Genomic DNA, 14,397 nt, shown 5'->3' with positions numbered 1-14,397 from the left:
AATATAACTAAACGAGAAAAAAAAGAGAGAATAAAAAGACAGCAGAAGAAACAAAATCTAGGAAGGAGCGACAAAGCCACACAGGAGACACAAAAAGAGGGGTCTAGAGAGAAAACACTGTCGTGCGCGCTTGGTTGGCACCAGAGTCGATCGCTTCCGTGTCATCAAAACTCCGTCGCAGGTCGAGACAATCGCATTCGTTTTGGCCTGCCCTCTCTGCCTTCTCTCGCTCACACCAACACACCACAGGCACTCGCATTTTGCCCCTCGGCCTGCCCTAGCCACTAAGTGTCCGTTCCAGGCTAGGCCTCGGTGCCTCGTTGGTTCTTCCCATCTATGGCGTCTCGCATTTAGCTCTGTTACAGGCGGCAGGAGCCCAGGAAAAGCTTTAGGTGGACCCAACCCAAATGTCGCCGCGCAAGAGACTCTCCCTCTTAAGAGATGTGATGGGGGCCTGAAAGCCGCCACCCCTAGCCACTTCCGCGACTGTCACACACTAGCAGGCTGTTAGTGGCGGACGATAAGCGGAATGCTGTTAGTTGATGCTCTCTTTTCCATGAAAATTCAGGAACCAAAGTGTGCTGCTTCGTGTGCCTATCAAATGCATTTAATGCAGCGTTCTTCTACATATGTCTATGTCTGCTAGCTTCTCTACGGTAGCTTAACAAGTAGGGCATATATCGTTGTTCCGTCGTTGTCTAATTCGCTCTTTCCTTCTTTTTTTGTTCTGTTGCTTTCCACTGCCGCTGTCATAGACGCCAACAAAAATCAGCCACAATCACGAATTATTCTCCAAGGAGTCTTTCTCTCGGCCTCCACTAGAAAGATCGAAGAGAGCACCAGCGAAACGTTCAGCGAAAGGTCCAGTCACGGCCAGGCCCCGTCGTCTGCCGTTGCAGCATCTTACCATGCCATTGTACAGCAGCGTGCCATGCAGAACAACGGAGCCCAATCATCCTCGCCCCTGCCCACCGCACGAGCGCACCAAAGGCACGCACGAGTCCCAAATGGGGTGTGGTCTGGCCTGGGGCCAGGGAAACGCTGCGTCGAGTAGGCGAAACAGGTAAAAGACGGCTGGAGGACATGCAGGATGGGCGGTCAATGACGTTGATCACAACGGCGTGGTTGGGCGACCCGCTCGGGAGACGTTTCAGAAGAGAATCTCTGTGCTTTCGCTGTAAGTCGTATATGTTTCTCGAGAATACCGAAGTATGCCGTGTGAAGGGTGTCTATTTTCGGGACGTGACGACGATCCAGAATCTTGATTTTCTGCTTCATGGCGTTTGCAGTGCATATTCGGCACGCCCCCCTACCCCGACTAGCATGTCTATGACGGAAGATGCCATTTAGCTGCATTGGGTTTTCGTCACACTCACACATAATTTTGATTGACGATTTTTTGGTTCGCTCGTCGATGTCAGACAGACTACAGAGTAAAGTCGATGTTCTCGGATACCCCAGACTCAGATCGTCAGACACACACGTACGCATTAGCACTCGCCTCGCGTCCCATCATCCTTGACCACCTTCACCTGGTCGATGATGCTCAATTTCGCCTCTGTCGGCCGATTTGCATGCACGCCGTTTCAGGGTCCCATTGCATTGCCTCCTTTTGTCCCTTCCACGCCGAATGTGCATCCTTTGCATGCTGGCCCACCAAGAGGCAAATATTCACTGGCAGGTCATCTGTTTCCTTTTTATCTGCCTCCCCACGCGACAGGAAGGATGGAGTCAGGGACAAGGGCCTCTCTGTGGAGGTGATTCGGCCCAAGAAGCCATGATTCCCCACGGCCTGACTGCCAACAAAACCTACATCAATGCCCTTGCGGGCCTAACCAAAAGCAGGTGGTTTGGCTTACCAGGACGCTCGTAACCGGTTTTTGGTTCCTCACTGTCACAGTCTGTGATATTTTTGGATTCCACAACGCATCAGAGCTCTACATTACGATGTAAAGCCTGCAAGGTGAAAAACGGCTCGTGTGTGTTGTCTAGCAGTCAACTTTGCGACTGACGACTAACCGGGGTGCCGTATATACGAACGAAGGCGACATTGAGGGCCCTCCCGCTGCCTAGCGGCAACGAGAGCATCCTCTCCAGCATCTCACATCTCTGTGGCCATACCTGACGGTGTCCAGCCTAGCTAGTCCTTGTTCAACTGTCTTCCACCGGGCCGTTGGTGTGTTTTTGAAAATTTTCAATACCGGTGATTTCCTCCGGTGTGGCATCTCCTGCGGGAGATGTATTACCACCCTCGCACCCAATCGTAGAGGCCTCCGTAAATGATCGACCCACCTTGTTAACAAGTCCTTCGCCGCCAGCGACTACCTTTGCTTATTTTTTCCTTTACCGTGTGCCACGAGTCGACAACCCTGAAGTATGTTTATCGTTTGGCTCATGTTGTGCTGTACCCATTCTTTGGGTGTCTTGCGTGCTTTGCAATTCCTTTCTTGTTCGAAAAGCTGTACATCGACTTGAGACGATATAGTAGGACAAATTCTATCCACGCAACCAGGCAAGATACTTCGCGTTGTAATTACACCACAGACTCTCTGTGTTTCCTTTAATACCGTGACTTCGTCCTCGTCCTACTTGCAACAACGCCGCCCCTGGTCGAGCTGGCCGTATAACAAAATCCTCGCATATCGGGACACGCTGGAAAATCAAAGTGTGCGTACGTGCATATGCGTCGTCGGGTGCGTCAGCGCGTGTCCAGATGTGGTGTTTGAAACGTGCACCATACGCGAATACAAGCCACACACAACAGCCACAGATGGCCAGTGAAAAGGATTCTCGCCATACACCAACTGAGCTGTGACATCTGACGCAGTGGCAGCTGAGAGGCAGCTGCGCGGGTGGTGACTGCTGTGGTGACTGCTATGTCGAACACGTCGAAAACACTCGCTGTTTCAAAAATAGGCTGGTCTGGAGCCCTCTTTCCCAATCTGCCTCGACCCGATCACCTCCTTCCCTGTGCACTCGCAAAACTCCCGGACTGCATATATTCGGGCAGGTGCAATCGTGCTTGTTGCCCCGTCGTCTCGACCAATGCGGTTCACATTGTCTCGTTCCCCTTTTCACTCCTCATCCTTCTGCATCCTCTCGATTGCCCAATTCCTCGGGCGTCATCATTTACCCCCAACCTCCGACTCATTGTTGTCAACGACTGGCAGATTGCGGAGTCGTTCGGCATTGTGGGCAAGGCCACTGTCAAGCTGTTGCCTGGTATTCGTCAGTGCTTAACATGGGCCAGTGTCAAACGTCGGATGCTTTGTTGTTCGGCCCTTTGCCAGCTCGCCATGAGCTGTTGGTGTTGAGCTGAGTTCGCACAGTGACGCGAGCTGCCCTCCCAAACACGAAACCGCAACTGGGCGCTTCCATGTTTGTTGGTCTGATTCCATTGGTTACTCTACTCTGCCTCAATCGGTTCCAACAAAAGTTCCTACATACGAAGTACGAAAGTCTTACCAGATCCAACAAAGACCGGCATTTTTTGTCGTTTAGTGGCGAAATCAAATTCTTTCAGCACTCCAGCAGCAATTCCACACACCTACACAGAGACAGAAGTACACAGCCATTGGAGACCTTTGCCAATTCCGCCAAGAAAGACTGAGAAAGGGAAAAAGAGGCTGAGGTGGGCCTGGAAGCTTAGCTTGCCTAGGTATGGTGCGGCTGGATGCACGCCTTATCTGAACCCGGCACCCTCCCACATGCCTAGATTGTTCGCCATTACTCGCCCAATCCGCGCAATCCACCACCTATCCACGCCATCCACACCTTCTCGCTATCGCCTCTGCCATCTCGATTCACGTTAGCGGCGCGCGAGTATTTTGAATACGCAATACTCTAGGCTTCTACTCAAATAAAACTCCCTTTTGAGTGCAAGGACCAAGAGCAGTGCCACAGACCAGGGCCATTTGGCACTGGTCATCAACCGTGCTTAGCACCAGTCAATCCTGTTTCGGGCGCGCCTGTCGTTATCAGTTACACTGGGGCTACTTCCCTTGCTTCCGCGAGATATCGCCTCACCTTGACATCGACGCACCAGCGTCGGCCGCAGCAGACGTCGCCTCGGGCAGACCAGCCAGCTCCGATCTTCTCTCCCCAAAGTTCTCGTGGGACGAAAAATCACAATCGATTTCCCTTTTTTAATCTGTCACAAGACGACAGCTGCCATCCACGTTTTTGGCTCGACCGAATCAAGAGATCGACGGGGACTCCAAATTGGGCTCAGTCATCGTCCCTCTAGCCTTCCAACCACTACAACCTTCTTTGACAAAGACAAAGCCAGACTTCTGTCTCAATCGTTAGACAAACCCTTTGGGACATTCACGTCGACCCTGGTAGAACCCTTCCCCGAAAGGACACACGACACCTCGGACTTGATCTTGCCAGCCAGACGGATTTCTTTCACAGCTCTTCGTCTGTGGACGCACTCGATCCTAACCATCCATCGTCTCGCCTCTACCTCTCTCCATACGTCTTGAACAACCAAACAAAAGTCGAAACATATCTATTTACCTCCAGGCAGTGGCCGCTGATACTGCCATGGAGTCTTTATCAAGCGGCTGCATCTCTGAGGTGCAGGCGATAGCGATCATGAAGTCGCACGAGTCGCATCCTTCGTTTGGCCGCCTCGTCATGCTCGTCTTTGAGGCCGTCATGGAGGTCGTGTGCGTCAGTTTGCCAGGCTACATCATCGCGCGCCTGGGCCACTTCGATGCCGATAAGCAAAAGTTCCTTGCCAACCTCAACGTGATGCTGTTCACGCCGTGTCTGAGTATGTGCCGAATCCGCTTTGCCGAATTCGCTTTCCTGTTCTTTGCTCGTCACACATCGCTAACGGATGTCTTCCTCCAGTTTTTACAAAACTTGCGTCTCAGCTTGACGGCGACAAGTTCATCGAGCTCGGCATCATTCCGATCATCTTCGTCGTCATGACCGCCGTGTCGTACATTGTGTCCAAAGTCGTGACGAGGCTCTTTGGCTTCAACAGACGGGCCGCCAACTTTGTGACTGCCATGGGTGTAAGTGGTATTTGGGGGGGGGGGGGGGGTTGATTGTTTTCGTTTCCAATGTGCTGCGCGAGCAGAAAACCGATCGCTAACTTGTCGCTCCTTCGCCACAGGTCTTTGGCAACTCCAACTCGCTTCCCATCTCCCTCGTCCTCTCCCTCTCCCAGACACTGAAAGGCCTGCACTGGGACAGAGTGCCCCGCGACAATGACGACGAAGTCGCAGCACGCGGCATTCTATACCTGATGATCTTCCAGCAGCTGGGCCAGGTGCTCCGTTGGAGCTGGGGCTACCACGTCCTGCTAGCGCCCAAGTCGAAGTACGAAGAGTACAACCAAGTCGCCGCGGAGGAAGGCCGGTATCGCGACGACCCCGAAGGCGACGAGACTGCTCAGGGTGGTAGTCATCCCATCATCGTGGGCGTGACTACCCAGTCCGATGAGGGTAACGACGAGAATGACGATGACGATGACGACGACGATGACGATCTTTTGGCTCACAGCCCCGTCACGGAGTATTCGGACGTCTTTGTTCCGTCGGGACGAACGCCCGTGGCGCCGCGGTCGCGTGGCTCGCCGTATGCATCGGACGCTGAAGACGACAACGGCGGCGGCAGCCAAGGCAAGCGCACGCCAAAGAAGCGCAGCTCGAAGCAGCACATTCGCACCGTGAGCAGCAGCGACTTTTCCGGCCTAACTGCTGCGAACGGCGGCGTTCCTGGACTGGACAGCCATATTCTGTCGTTCCCACGCATTCGCAACATCAACGAGCCTGAAATTCCCGAGGGCCTCGAGGGCGTCAGGGTGCGCTTCGACATCTACCACCACCGCGCTGCCAACTGGCTGGCGGCGAGTGGCAGCCGCATGTATGCGTCGCTGCCCACCCCTCTGCAAAAGGTCGTGGTCGTGGTTCAACATGTCGCTTCGCGGGTGTCGGGTTTCCTGTGGGATTTCATGAACCCGCCGCTGTGGGCCATGCTGATTTCTGTGATTGTTGCTTCGTTCCCCGAACTCAAGCGTCTGTTTTTCGAGGAGGGCACGTTTATCAACAACAGCGTCACGAGCGCAGTCACCTCGACGGCAGGTGTCGCTGTACCCCTCATTTTGGTGGTGCTTGGCGCCAACCTCGCACGCAACACACAAACCCAAGCGTCGCACGACCCGGAGGAGGCCCAGATTGGCAAGCGTCTCCTCATTGCATCGCTCGTCTGCCGCATGGTGCTGCCCACGTTGATCATGGCTCCCATTTTGGCCCTGTTTGCCAAATACGTGCCGGTGTCCATCCTCGACGACCCCATATTTGTCATTGTCTGCTTCCTGCTGACGGGCGCCCCCAGTGCCCTGCAGCTGGCGCAGATCTGCCAGATCAACGCCGTCTTTGAGCGGACCATGTCCCAGATCCTCTTCCAGAGCTACGTGATTTGGATCTTGCCCTCGACGCTTATTCTCGTTGTATGCGCACTCGAGGTCGTCGAGTGGGCCAAGTAATGACCAATAACCTCTCTCCCTTGTAACGATTGTGTTCCTATGATGATTTCCCTTTTTCATTTTTATATTGTCATGGTTTTGTTTGGCCTTCCAAGCTCTGCATTTATACCGACGTTGGCGTCCCTGACTTTTTGGGCTTTGTTTTTCTTGACCTTGGGGATTTGGGCACCGGATTTCGGTATTTCTGGCGCTTTGTACTCCGTTTACCATGCCAGCGGATGGTTGGTTTGGTTTCCTATTGTTTTGGACTGTATTATGGACATAGATTAAGAGCATACAATTTGAAAGTATTACTTTTTGATTTTGTTGATTTATTCGTTTATTATTTTGTGGGATTATGGGTTTTTAAGTGATGCACTGTAAAATACAAATAATAAATATTCACTAACCGTACCAACGAAATATTTAATGGCGAAATTCTTCCCTATTGTTTATGTGTTGCCTTTTTATACCGTACACAGAGTCCCGTCCTTCCGAAGTCTCGAACCGACACCGAGAGCAATCAAATACCATTGATAGTCGGCTGTGACGCCTCGGCAGCAGCTGTTGGCGGTACCAGCACCCAGTCTCGCACCTGGCCCTTCCAGTCACTGATGCGCACATCCCGGATCACCACCACAATCACGCGCACCTCTTCGCCGGCGACAAACCGCTCCCGCCCGTCCTGTGGACGAGGGTCGGCCCTGGACGCCACTGTCGCCGGCGCCGCTGCCGAGCCACGCCCGTGCGCAATCTGCTGGTGGATGCGTGTCTCGTCCGGGCCGACCGGGTCGGCGGCAAAGTTGTTGTAGGCCAGGTGCTGCTCGCGGTAGTAGGCCTCTTCCGGCGAGCCTTGGGCCAGCAGACGGGCTGTGCCGTTGATGGTCGCCGAAATCGACGATACAGCGGCCGTGTTGAGGTTGAGCAGGAGCGTGGCCAGCGAGGAGGGGGGCTGTTCTGCTGTTGCGGCGCGGCCGCCGAGCGCGCCCAGCCCGCCAGAAAGAGCACCACTCGTCGCGCCGCCGCCCTCGGTGCCGCCGCCCGGACCGTCGTCGGAGAGGGCACTGCCTGCGGACATGCGGCGGTGCAGCGGGCGGTGCGAGACCCAGTCGTGGACGAGCAGCGAGACATTTGGGTTGGCAACGATGTTGTGCGTCTTCTTGCTGGCCGGATTGGAGGTCATGACGATGACGGGGGACGCAATCGGGTGGTCGGGCGCGCCAGCAGCGCTGGGCAGGTAGGTGTAGTTCATGAGCGATACATGGGGCTGGTTGTCGACGCAGGTAGCGAGATGGAGCTGGAGTGACGTTAGTGGGAGTCCATGCGGCCTGCACGTTTCTTTTCCTCGCCATTGCGGCCGTCGTCGGGTCCTCAATTCGGTTCCACTTACAAAACGTGCATTCTCGAGACACTGGACGACTTCCGTCGGCAGCGAGGCCGTAGTCTGCTTGTTGGTGTCGCCGTCGGAGGCTTCGTGGTTCAGAGGTATCTGCTCCATGGTGGTCTGATGCGTATGCGATCGTCAAGTGTCGAGATGTCGTCAGGGTTGCGATGTAATGTCGAGGAGGAAGAAAGGGTGATAGCATCAGGCGACGTCGCTAACGCAGCTTTGGGCCCTTTGGCTCGTTCTGGACCTTCCAGCGCTGGTGGAGTTGTCGGCTTTGGTGGGAGGGAAGGAGCTGGTTCGCCAGTGGCGGGGCAGGTGCGACGGAGAGCCATTGCCCACAGCCATTGCTACGGTAGACCAGAAAGTCGCTCGACAAGACGTCAACGTCGGCCAACGGCCCAGAGGAGTGGATAAGATGTCGTCAATTCAGTTTTACATGTCAACCGTCCGTACAGTTCCCCTATTATTTTTTTCAAATCTCTTTTCCTGAGCTGCCGTGAGTTGCCCGATACTTTCGCAGCCGAGGCGATACCTCCGCCGGCGCCTTCCCCGTACTTTTTTTGCACGGAAACTAATGACGTCTGTTCCTGCCCCAATTGGCCTGTGCACCGTCCACAACCGCCGCCTGCCGTTTTTGGGCTGCCCCAGGCTTGCTGCGGCTATTCTCGGTCTGTGAGGAGAAAAGGGAGCAAGAAACAAAAGGGAAGGCACGACCGAACGAGGTCAACACAAGACACATTATTTTCTGAATTTCATTTTGGCGATTAGAGAAAGAGCGACCCGTTCCATAAACAATATAGGGATTGACATTTTGTGCCCCTGACACGTTTTTTCCGCATACAAACCTCATCTCTCTCCACGCTTCGCCAGCGTTCACCGATACCACTCTCGCCCACGTCTCTCCCAAGTCTCCTCGAGCACCACCGCCACATACGATGCGTCCTCTCAAACGAGCCGCACATACGCGGCTGCCCCTGGGGTACCAGCCTGTTCGCTACCTTGCTTCGACCTCATTACGCTCTGCAACACCCTCGGCCGAAGGAGCATCCACGTCCCCATCCGCGGCGGCGCCTCTGCCTTCCCTCCTGATCGCCAACCGAGGCGAGATCGCTCTGCGCATCCACCGCACCGCGACGCGGATGGGCATTCCCACGACGACGCTCTACACAGCAGTGGATGCAAGTGCGCAGCACGCCAAAGCCTCGCCTCGCAGCCTCGCCCTCGGCTCGTACCTCGACGGCGACCGCATCATTGACCTCGCCAAGAAGCACAACATCCGTGCCCTGCACCCGGGCTACGGCTTCCTGTCGGAGAATGCTGCCTTTGCAGAACGCTGTGCCGAGGCCGGCATCACCTTTGTTGGCCCGCCTGGCAAGGCCATGAACGACATGGGCGACAAGGCCCGCAGCAAGGCCATCATGCTGGCCGCGGGCGTGCCCTGTGTGCCGGGCTACCACGGAACCGACCAGAGTCCCGAGCAGCTGGCTGCCCATGCCGACGCTGTCGGCTACCCGGTCCTGCTCAAGAGTGTCCGCGGCGGCGGCGGCAAGGGCATGCGGATTGTCCACACGCCGGCCGACTTTGAGGCGCAGCTGCGCAGTGCACGTGCCGAGGCCAAGGCGAGCTTTGGCGAGGGCGGCGAGGTGATGCTGGTGGAGCGATACATTGTGCGCCCGCGTCACGTCGAGGTGCAGGTGTTTGCTGACACGCAGGGTGGGTGCGTGGCGCTGGGCGAGCGCGACTGCAGCGTGCAGCGCCGTCACCAGAAGGTCCTGGAAGAGTCGCCGGCACCGGACCTGGACAACTCGCTGCGCCACGACCTCTGGGACAAGGCGCGCACGGCAGCTCTGGCGGTGGGGTACGTCGGTGCTGGCACGGTGGAGTTTATTTTGGACCGAGACACGGACGAGTTCTTTTTCATGGAGATGAACACGCGCCTGCAGGTCGAGCACCCGGTCAGCGAGCTCGTCACGGGCACGGACCTGGTGGAGTGGCAGCTGCGCGTGGCGGCGGGCGAGCCGCTGCCCATGACGCAGGACGAGATCGAGGCCAAGATCGACGCGCGGGGCCACGCCATTGAGGCGCGCATCTACGCCGAGAACCCCGAGATGAACTTTATGCCCGACTCGGGCAAGCTGGTGCATCTGACGACGCCTCGGCCGCGGGCCAGCAACGACGAGGAGTCGGACCTGCGCATCGACGCCGGCTTCGTGCAGGGCGACACCGTGTCCCAAGCATACGACGGCATGATTGCCAAGCTGATTGTGCGCGGCGAGGACCGCGCGCAGGCGATCCGCAAGCTGGAGCTGGCGCTCGAGGAGTACGAGGTCGTGGGCCTGCACACGAACATCGAGTTCCTCAAGCGGCTGTGCCGGTCCGAGGCCTTCCAGGCGGCCGACGTCGAAACGGGCTTCATTGACAAGCACCGCGACACGCTCTTTGAGAAGCACGAGGTGGCCGAAGAGGTGTATGTGCAGGCGGCGCTGGCCCTGTTGACGTCGGAGCAGAGCAGCTCGTCGCTGGGCGAGCCGCACGGCCAGCCGTTTGGCTTTGGTGACATTCGCAGCGGCGGCACGTCAGAGCGCAGCTTTGCCTTTGCGGTTCTGGACGCGTATAGCGACCGGACGGGCGACGTTGTCGAGGTGACTCTGACGCAGACGGCACGACAGCTGTACAACGCCCGCGTTTCCTGGAAGCCCGCAACCAAGCCCGTCGCCGGCGAAGGGCAGGTGTCGGGCGTCTCCACACGCGAGTTTGACGGCATTGTGCTCGACGGCACGGCCTCTCGTCAGCCGACACCCGAGGCCACGACGACCAAGCTGACGTCGTTCTTCCCGCTGTCGCGCATTGCGTCGACGGTGGTGCAGCAGCGCCCCGAGGGCCTGGATGAGGGTCCCGTGCGCGTGACAGTGTTCCAGGGCGGCGCCAAGACGGACCTGGCCCTGGTGTCGCCCGGCTGGCACGCCAAGGTGCTCGGCTCGGACGCCAGCTCGGCGGCCGCGTCGGTCGTGGCGCCGATGCCGTGCAAGATTCTGCGCAACGAGGTGAGCGTGGGCCAGACAGTCGAGAAGGGCGCGCCGCTGGTGGTGATTGAGTCGATGAAGATGGAGACGGTAATCCGGTCGCCACAGGCGGGTGTGATCAAGAAGCTGGCGCACAAGGAAGGCGATATCTGCAAGGCCGGCACGACGCTGGTGCTATTTGAGGACCCGGAGGGTGGCGAGGACAAGGCATAAGACGTCAGACATGGTACTCGAGGTGTTTGAAATACAGCTCAGTCTGCCGGAAAGGCAGCTCATATTTGCGTACACGGTGGTTTTGAATTTGACATTATATTTTATACATTGGATATATGAAGACGGAACGCGCTTCCTTTTATGCATGCATGACCCTGCGTGTGCTTTCCTTTTACTCCCAAACCAAGTGGTATCCAAAACGCCCTCCCATGCTCTGTGTTGTATACACGAAAAAAAGAAGCTCACGTAATGCTTCCATTCGATTGCCGACACCGACTATGCCAGACTTGCCAGCTCCGCGGGCGAGATAGCATCCAGATCAAGACCGGCGAAACCCTCCTCCACCGACCACGGCTTGCTGCCGTCGCTGCGCACCGCCGCCGCCATGGGCGTATACAACACGTCGCACGCGCGGCCCACGACGAGGAGGCCGGGTGGCCGGCTGCCCTCTTGCTCAATGGCCGCGGCCACGTGTTCCAGCGTCGTCCGGATGACCTTTTGGTCCGGGCAGCTGGCACGCTCAATGACAGCGCACGGCGTCGAGGCTGGCCACAGCGTGCGGCCCACGTTCGTGCTCTCCTCTTCCTCGGCAGTGTACGCCGTCAGCTCAGCTACGAGGCCCGTGATGCGGTGCAGCGCCATCAGGAACACGGCCGTCCGCGACACGCGGTAGCCCGGCGGCGCGGGCGGCGTGCCTTTCTTGCCGGTGCCCGTGCAGATGAGCACCTGGTCGGCGGCGTCACGGTGCGTCGGCGGGATGCCGGCAAACAGCGGACCGCTCAGTGCCGACGTGATGCCCGGCAGCACAAACAGCGAGCGCCCGTCCTGGAAGCCGGTGGCGCGCAGCCGCAGCACCTCCTCGCCGCCGCGGCCGTAGACAAAGGGGTCGCCCTGTTTGAGGCGCAGCACGGTCTTGCCGGCGCGGGCAGCGGTCGTGGCCTGCTCAATGAGCTCCTCCTGGGCGGCGTCGGCATTGCCGGGGAACTTGCGGGCAATGGTGACCTCGGTGCGGCGCGGGATCAGATCGAGGACGCCCTGGGGCACGAGCTTGTCGGCGAGGATGACGTCGGCCGACAAGATGGCCTGGTGGACGGCGCGGGTGAGCAGGTCCGGGTGGCCGGGGCCCGATCCAGCCAGGATGATGCGGCCGTGGCCCGTCGTCCCGGCGGCTCCTGGGAGCGCCGCGGTCGCTTCCTCCTCGTCGACGGCCGGGGCGTCCCGCGGCAGCGCCGTGCCCTGGGCATATGCTTCCAGCAGGGCCTCGACGTCGGCGTCCGTCACGCCGGCCAGGCGCTTGAGTGGCCAGTACTCGCACATTTGCGCCAGCCAGCGCATGCGTCGCGTCTTGGTCGTCTCGGCCGTCTCGGCGGCGCCGGCGTCGCGTGTCTCCGGTGATGGCACCAGCTGGTTGAAGGTGGCGCTCTGGTCGTAGGAATCGTCTTCGCCGAAAAAGGGACTGGTGGGCTTGTCGATTGCCGCGGCGGTCGCCTTTCTGTCTTCCTCCTGGATGCGCCGCCGCAGAGCGCCGAGCCGTGCACAAGCCTCGCCCAGTCCAGCTGGTAATGTGGCGGCCACGTCGCGCCGGATCCGTGAGGCCAGCTTGCAGCCACTGCCGTTGGTAGTGATGCCAATCTGCAGAGGCCCCTCGGCGTGTGTCGACAAGAGCGAGAACGAGCATAGATCGGGGCGGTCGACGACGTTGACGGGGATGCGTCGCCGGCGACAGGCAGACGACACTGTCTCGGCGATGGACGGGTCGTGGTCGGTCACAAACACAGCGTCGACAAAACCGTCAACGGCCTTGCGGCCGAGGGTCTCGAGGTGGTCGTGGGTGCAGACGGCATCGCGCACCCACTGTACCTCGCCGGCATCAACGCGGACCTGGAGGGCAGCAGGTAGGAGGGCGCCATGGGGCGGTTCAGGCGCCACGAGGATCGGAATGGCGCCGACGGCCAAGCTCTGGTTGCAGCGGGCAGCTGCCAGCGGGTTCGAGCCAACGACAAGGTGGACGTGGCTGCGGCTATCGACGGCCGTGAGGAGCGAGGCGTGGTATGCCATGTCGAGAAGAAGAGGGCGGAGGACGAGGAGGAGGAGGAGGAGGAAGAAATGGTCGGTCAGTGGGCGGAAGGCCGCTTCTCGAATGTCGTCCGTCGAGTGAATCACCACAGCAGCACTCTCACTCAATAAATAGGGAAGCAATGGACGGGAAGCGTCTAGGAAAACCGGCGACGTCGACGCCGTTAACAACTTTACAGTCTGTCGCCCAATGTTTTGCGCCGACCAATGAGCGTACAGGGCTGTTATCAAAGAGAAGCAACAACCGACCGACCGGCCGCCGGAAATGGTTCGCTCTCACAGGCGCAAAACTTTTTTTTCCTTCTCCGCGGCCGCTAAAATACTGACGCCATAGCTGTAGTGGGCCTGTCGACTGACACCCCCACACCCTGTTCCAAAACAGCCAATGGTATTAGACCATTTTCTACCAGGGCGCGACAGCGGCAGTCGGGCATTGCACCACTGCTGGTTGCTCTTGCCTTGGACGGCAGTGCGGTATAATTGTGCTTATCGTGCTTTCCTGCCGCAGTGAATCGCAAAGAGCGTCATGCGGTAAGTGGGTAAGTGCGAATGGCGATAGCTTCAAACCGCCGCCACAGCACGTGATGTTTACTGCCCCGACTCTGCAGACAGTTTGACCTGGTTTCATTGCTATTTTCCCAACGTTTTACCTCATTTCCTATGACTTGCCAATGACATTTCCCCGAAATACAAAACGCTATGTATGACCTGACTCCATCCAGTACCTATTCCTGGGATGCCTGCCAAATGCGTATAAAATGAGGACAATGCAAAAAAGGCAAAAACGCCCTTTGGTCCAGACATCAAATGGATCAAAGGTAAAAATAAAATAAAAACAAAAATAATCGCAACAGATGCAATCGTACATGATGGATGAGAACTGGAGACCTCCTCGGTCTCTCTTTTTTCAGATATGCTGCTCGCCGGCCGGTCCTTGCCATCTACGTGGCATGATCACGGCCGCTTGTTGTTGGGCTTCTTCTTAATGAATGGGTCAACGGCCCGTTTCTTGGGTGGACGCATAGGCGGCTATGATGTTCATTAGTAGCGGCATCGCAGCGGCGTCGCAGCAAAAGGAAACGACAAAAACCTACTCTTGGCGCGGGCCTCGGTGGTAGCTGCGACGGCGCTTTGCTGTCACCACCGGCGCTCGTCTTGTTGTCGATTCCCAACACCTCCATGGCCGACGGATCCGTCGGACGGCGAGGCGGATGGGACGG

General features: G+C 57.7%; 4 protein-coding genes across 4 annotated transcripts; 2 read left to right on the top strand and 2 right to left on the bottom strand.

The window, feature by feature from the left end:
* Window positions 1-4,545: 4,545 nt before the first annotated feature.
* Window positions 4,546-6,499, top strand: SPSK_08824 (uncharacterized protein; the record flags this gene model as incomplete). The annotated part of the gene is made up of 3 exons (XM_016735411.1): window positions 4,546-4,777; window positions 4,858-5,024; window positions 5,126-6,499. 3 exons carry the CDS (start codon window positions 4,546-4,548, stop codon window positions 6,497-6,499), a joined length of 1,773 nt encoding a protein of 590 aa, XP_016588253.1.
* A 502-nt stretch (window positions 6,500-7,001) lies between these two features.
* On the bottom strand, window positions 7,002-7,976 carry SPSK_09585 (uncharacterized protein; the record flags this gene model as incomplete). Its single annotated transcript, XM_016736157.1, has 2 exons — window positions 7,002-7,775; window positions 7,869-7,976. 2 exons carry the CDS (start codon window positions 7,974-7,976, stop codon window positions 7,002-7,004), a joined length of 882 nt encoding a protein of 293 aa, XP_016588252.1.
* Window positions 7,977-8,800: 824 nt separating this feature from the next.
* On the top strand, window positions 8,801-11,101 carry SPSK_08659 (3-methylcrotonyl-CoA carboxylase alpha subunit; the record flags this gene model as incomplete). Its single annotated transcript, XM_016735250.1, has 1 exon — window positions 8,801-11,101. The coding sequence occupies one exon, from the start codon at window positions 8,801-8,803 to the stop codon at window positions 11,099-11,101; it is 2,301 nt and encodes a 766-aa protein (XP_016588251.1).
* Window positions 11,102-11,377: 276 nt separating this feature from the next.
* On the bottom strand, window positions 11,378-13,159 carry SPSK_08942 (uroporphyrin-III C-methyltransferase; the record flags this gene model as incomplete). The annotated part of the gene is made up of 1 exon (XM_016735526.1): window positions 11,378-13,159. One exon carries the CDS (start codon window positions 13,157-13,159, stop codon window positions 11,378-11,380), a length of 1,782 nt encoding a protein of 593 aa, XP_016588250.1.
* Window positions 13,160-14,397: the final 1,238 nt, after the last annotated feature.

This window comes from Sporothrix schenckii (assembly GCF_000961545.1).
Source record: "Sporothrix schenckii 1099-18 chromosome Unknown Cont44, whole genome shotgun sequence".
Classification (NCBI taxonomy): Eukaryota; Fungi; Ascomycota; class Sordariomycetes; order Ophiostomatales; family Ophiostomataceae; genus Sporothrix; species Sporothrix schenckii.
Note: the sequence above shows the minus strand (reverse complement) of the source record. Positions and strands in the feature narration are given on the sequence as shown.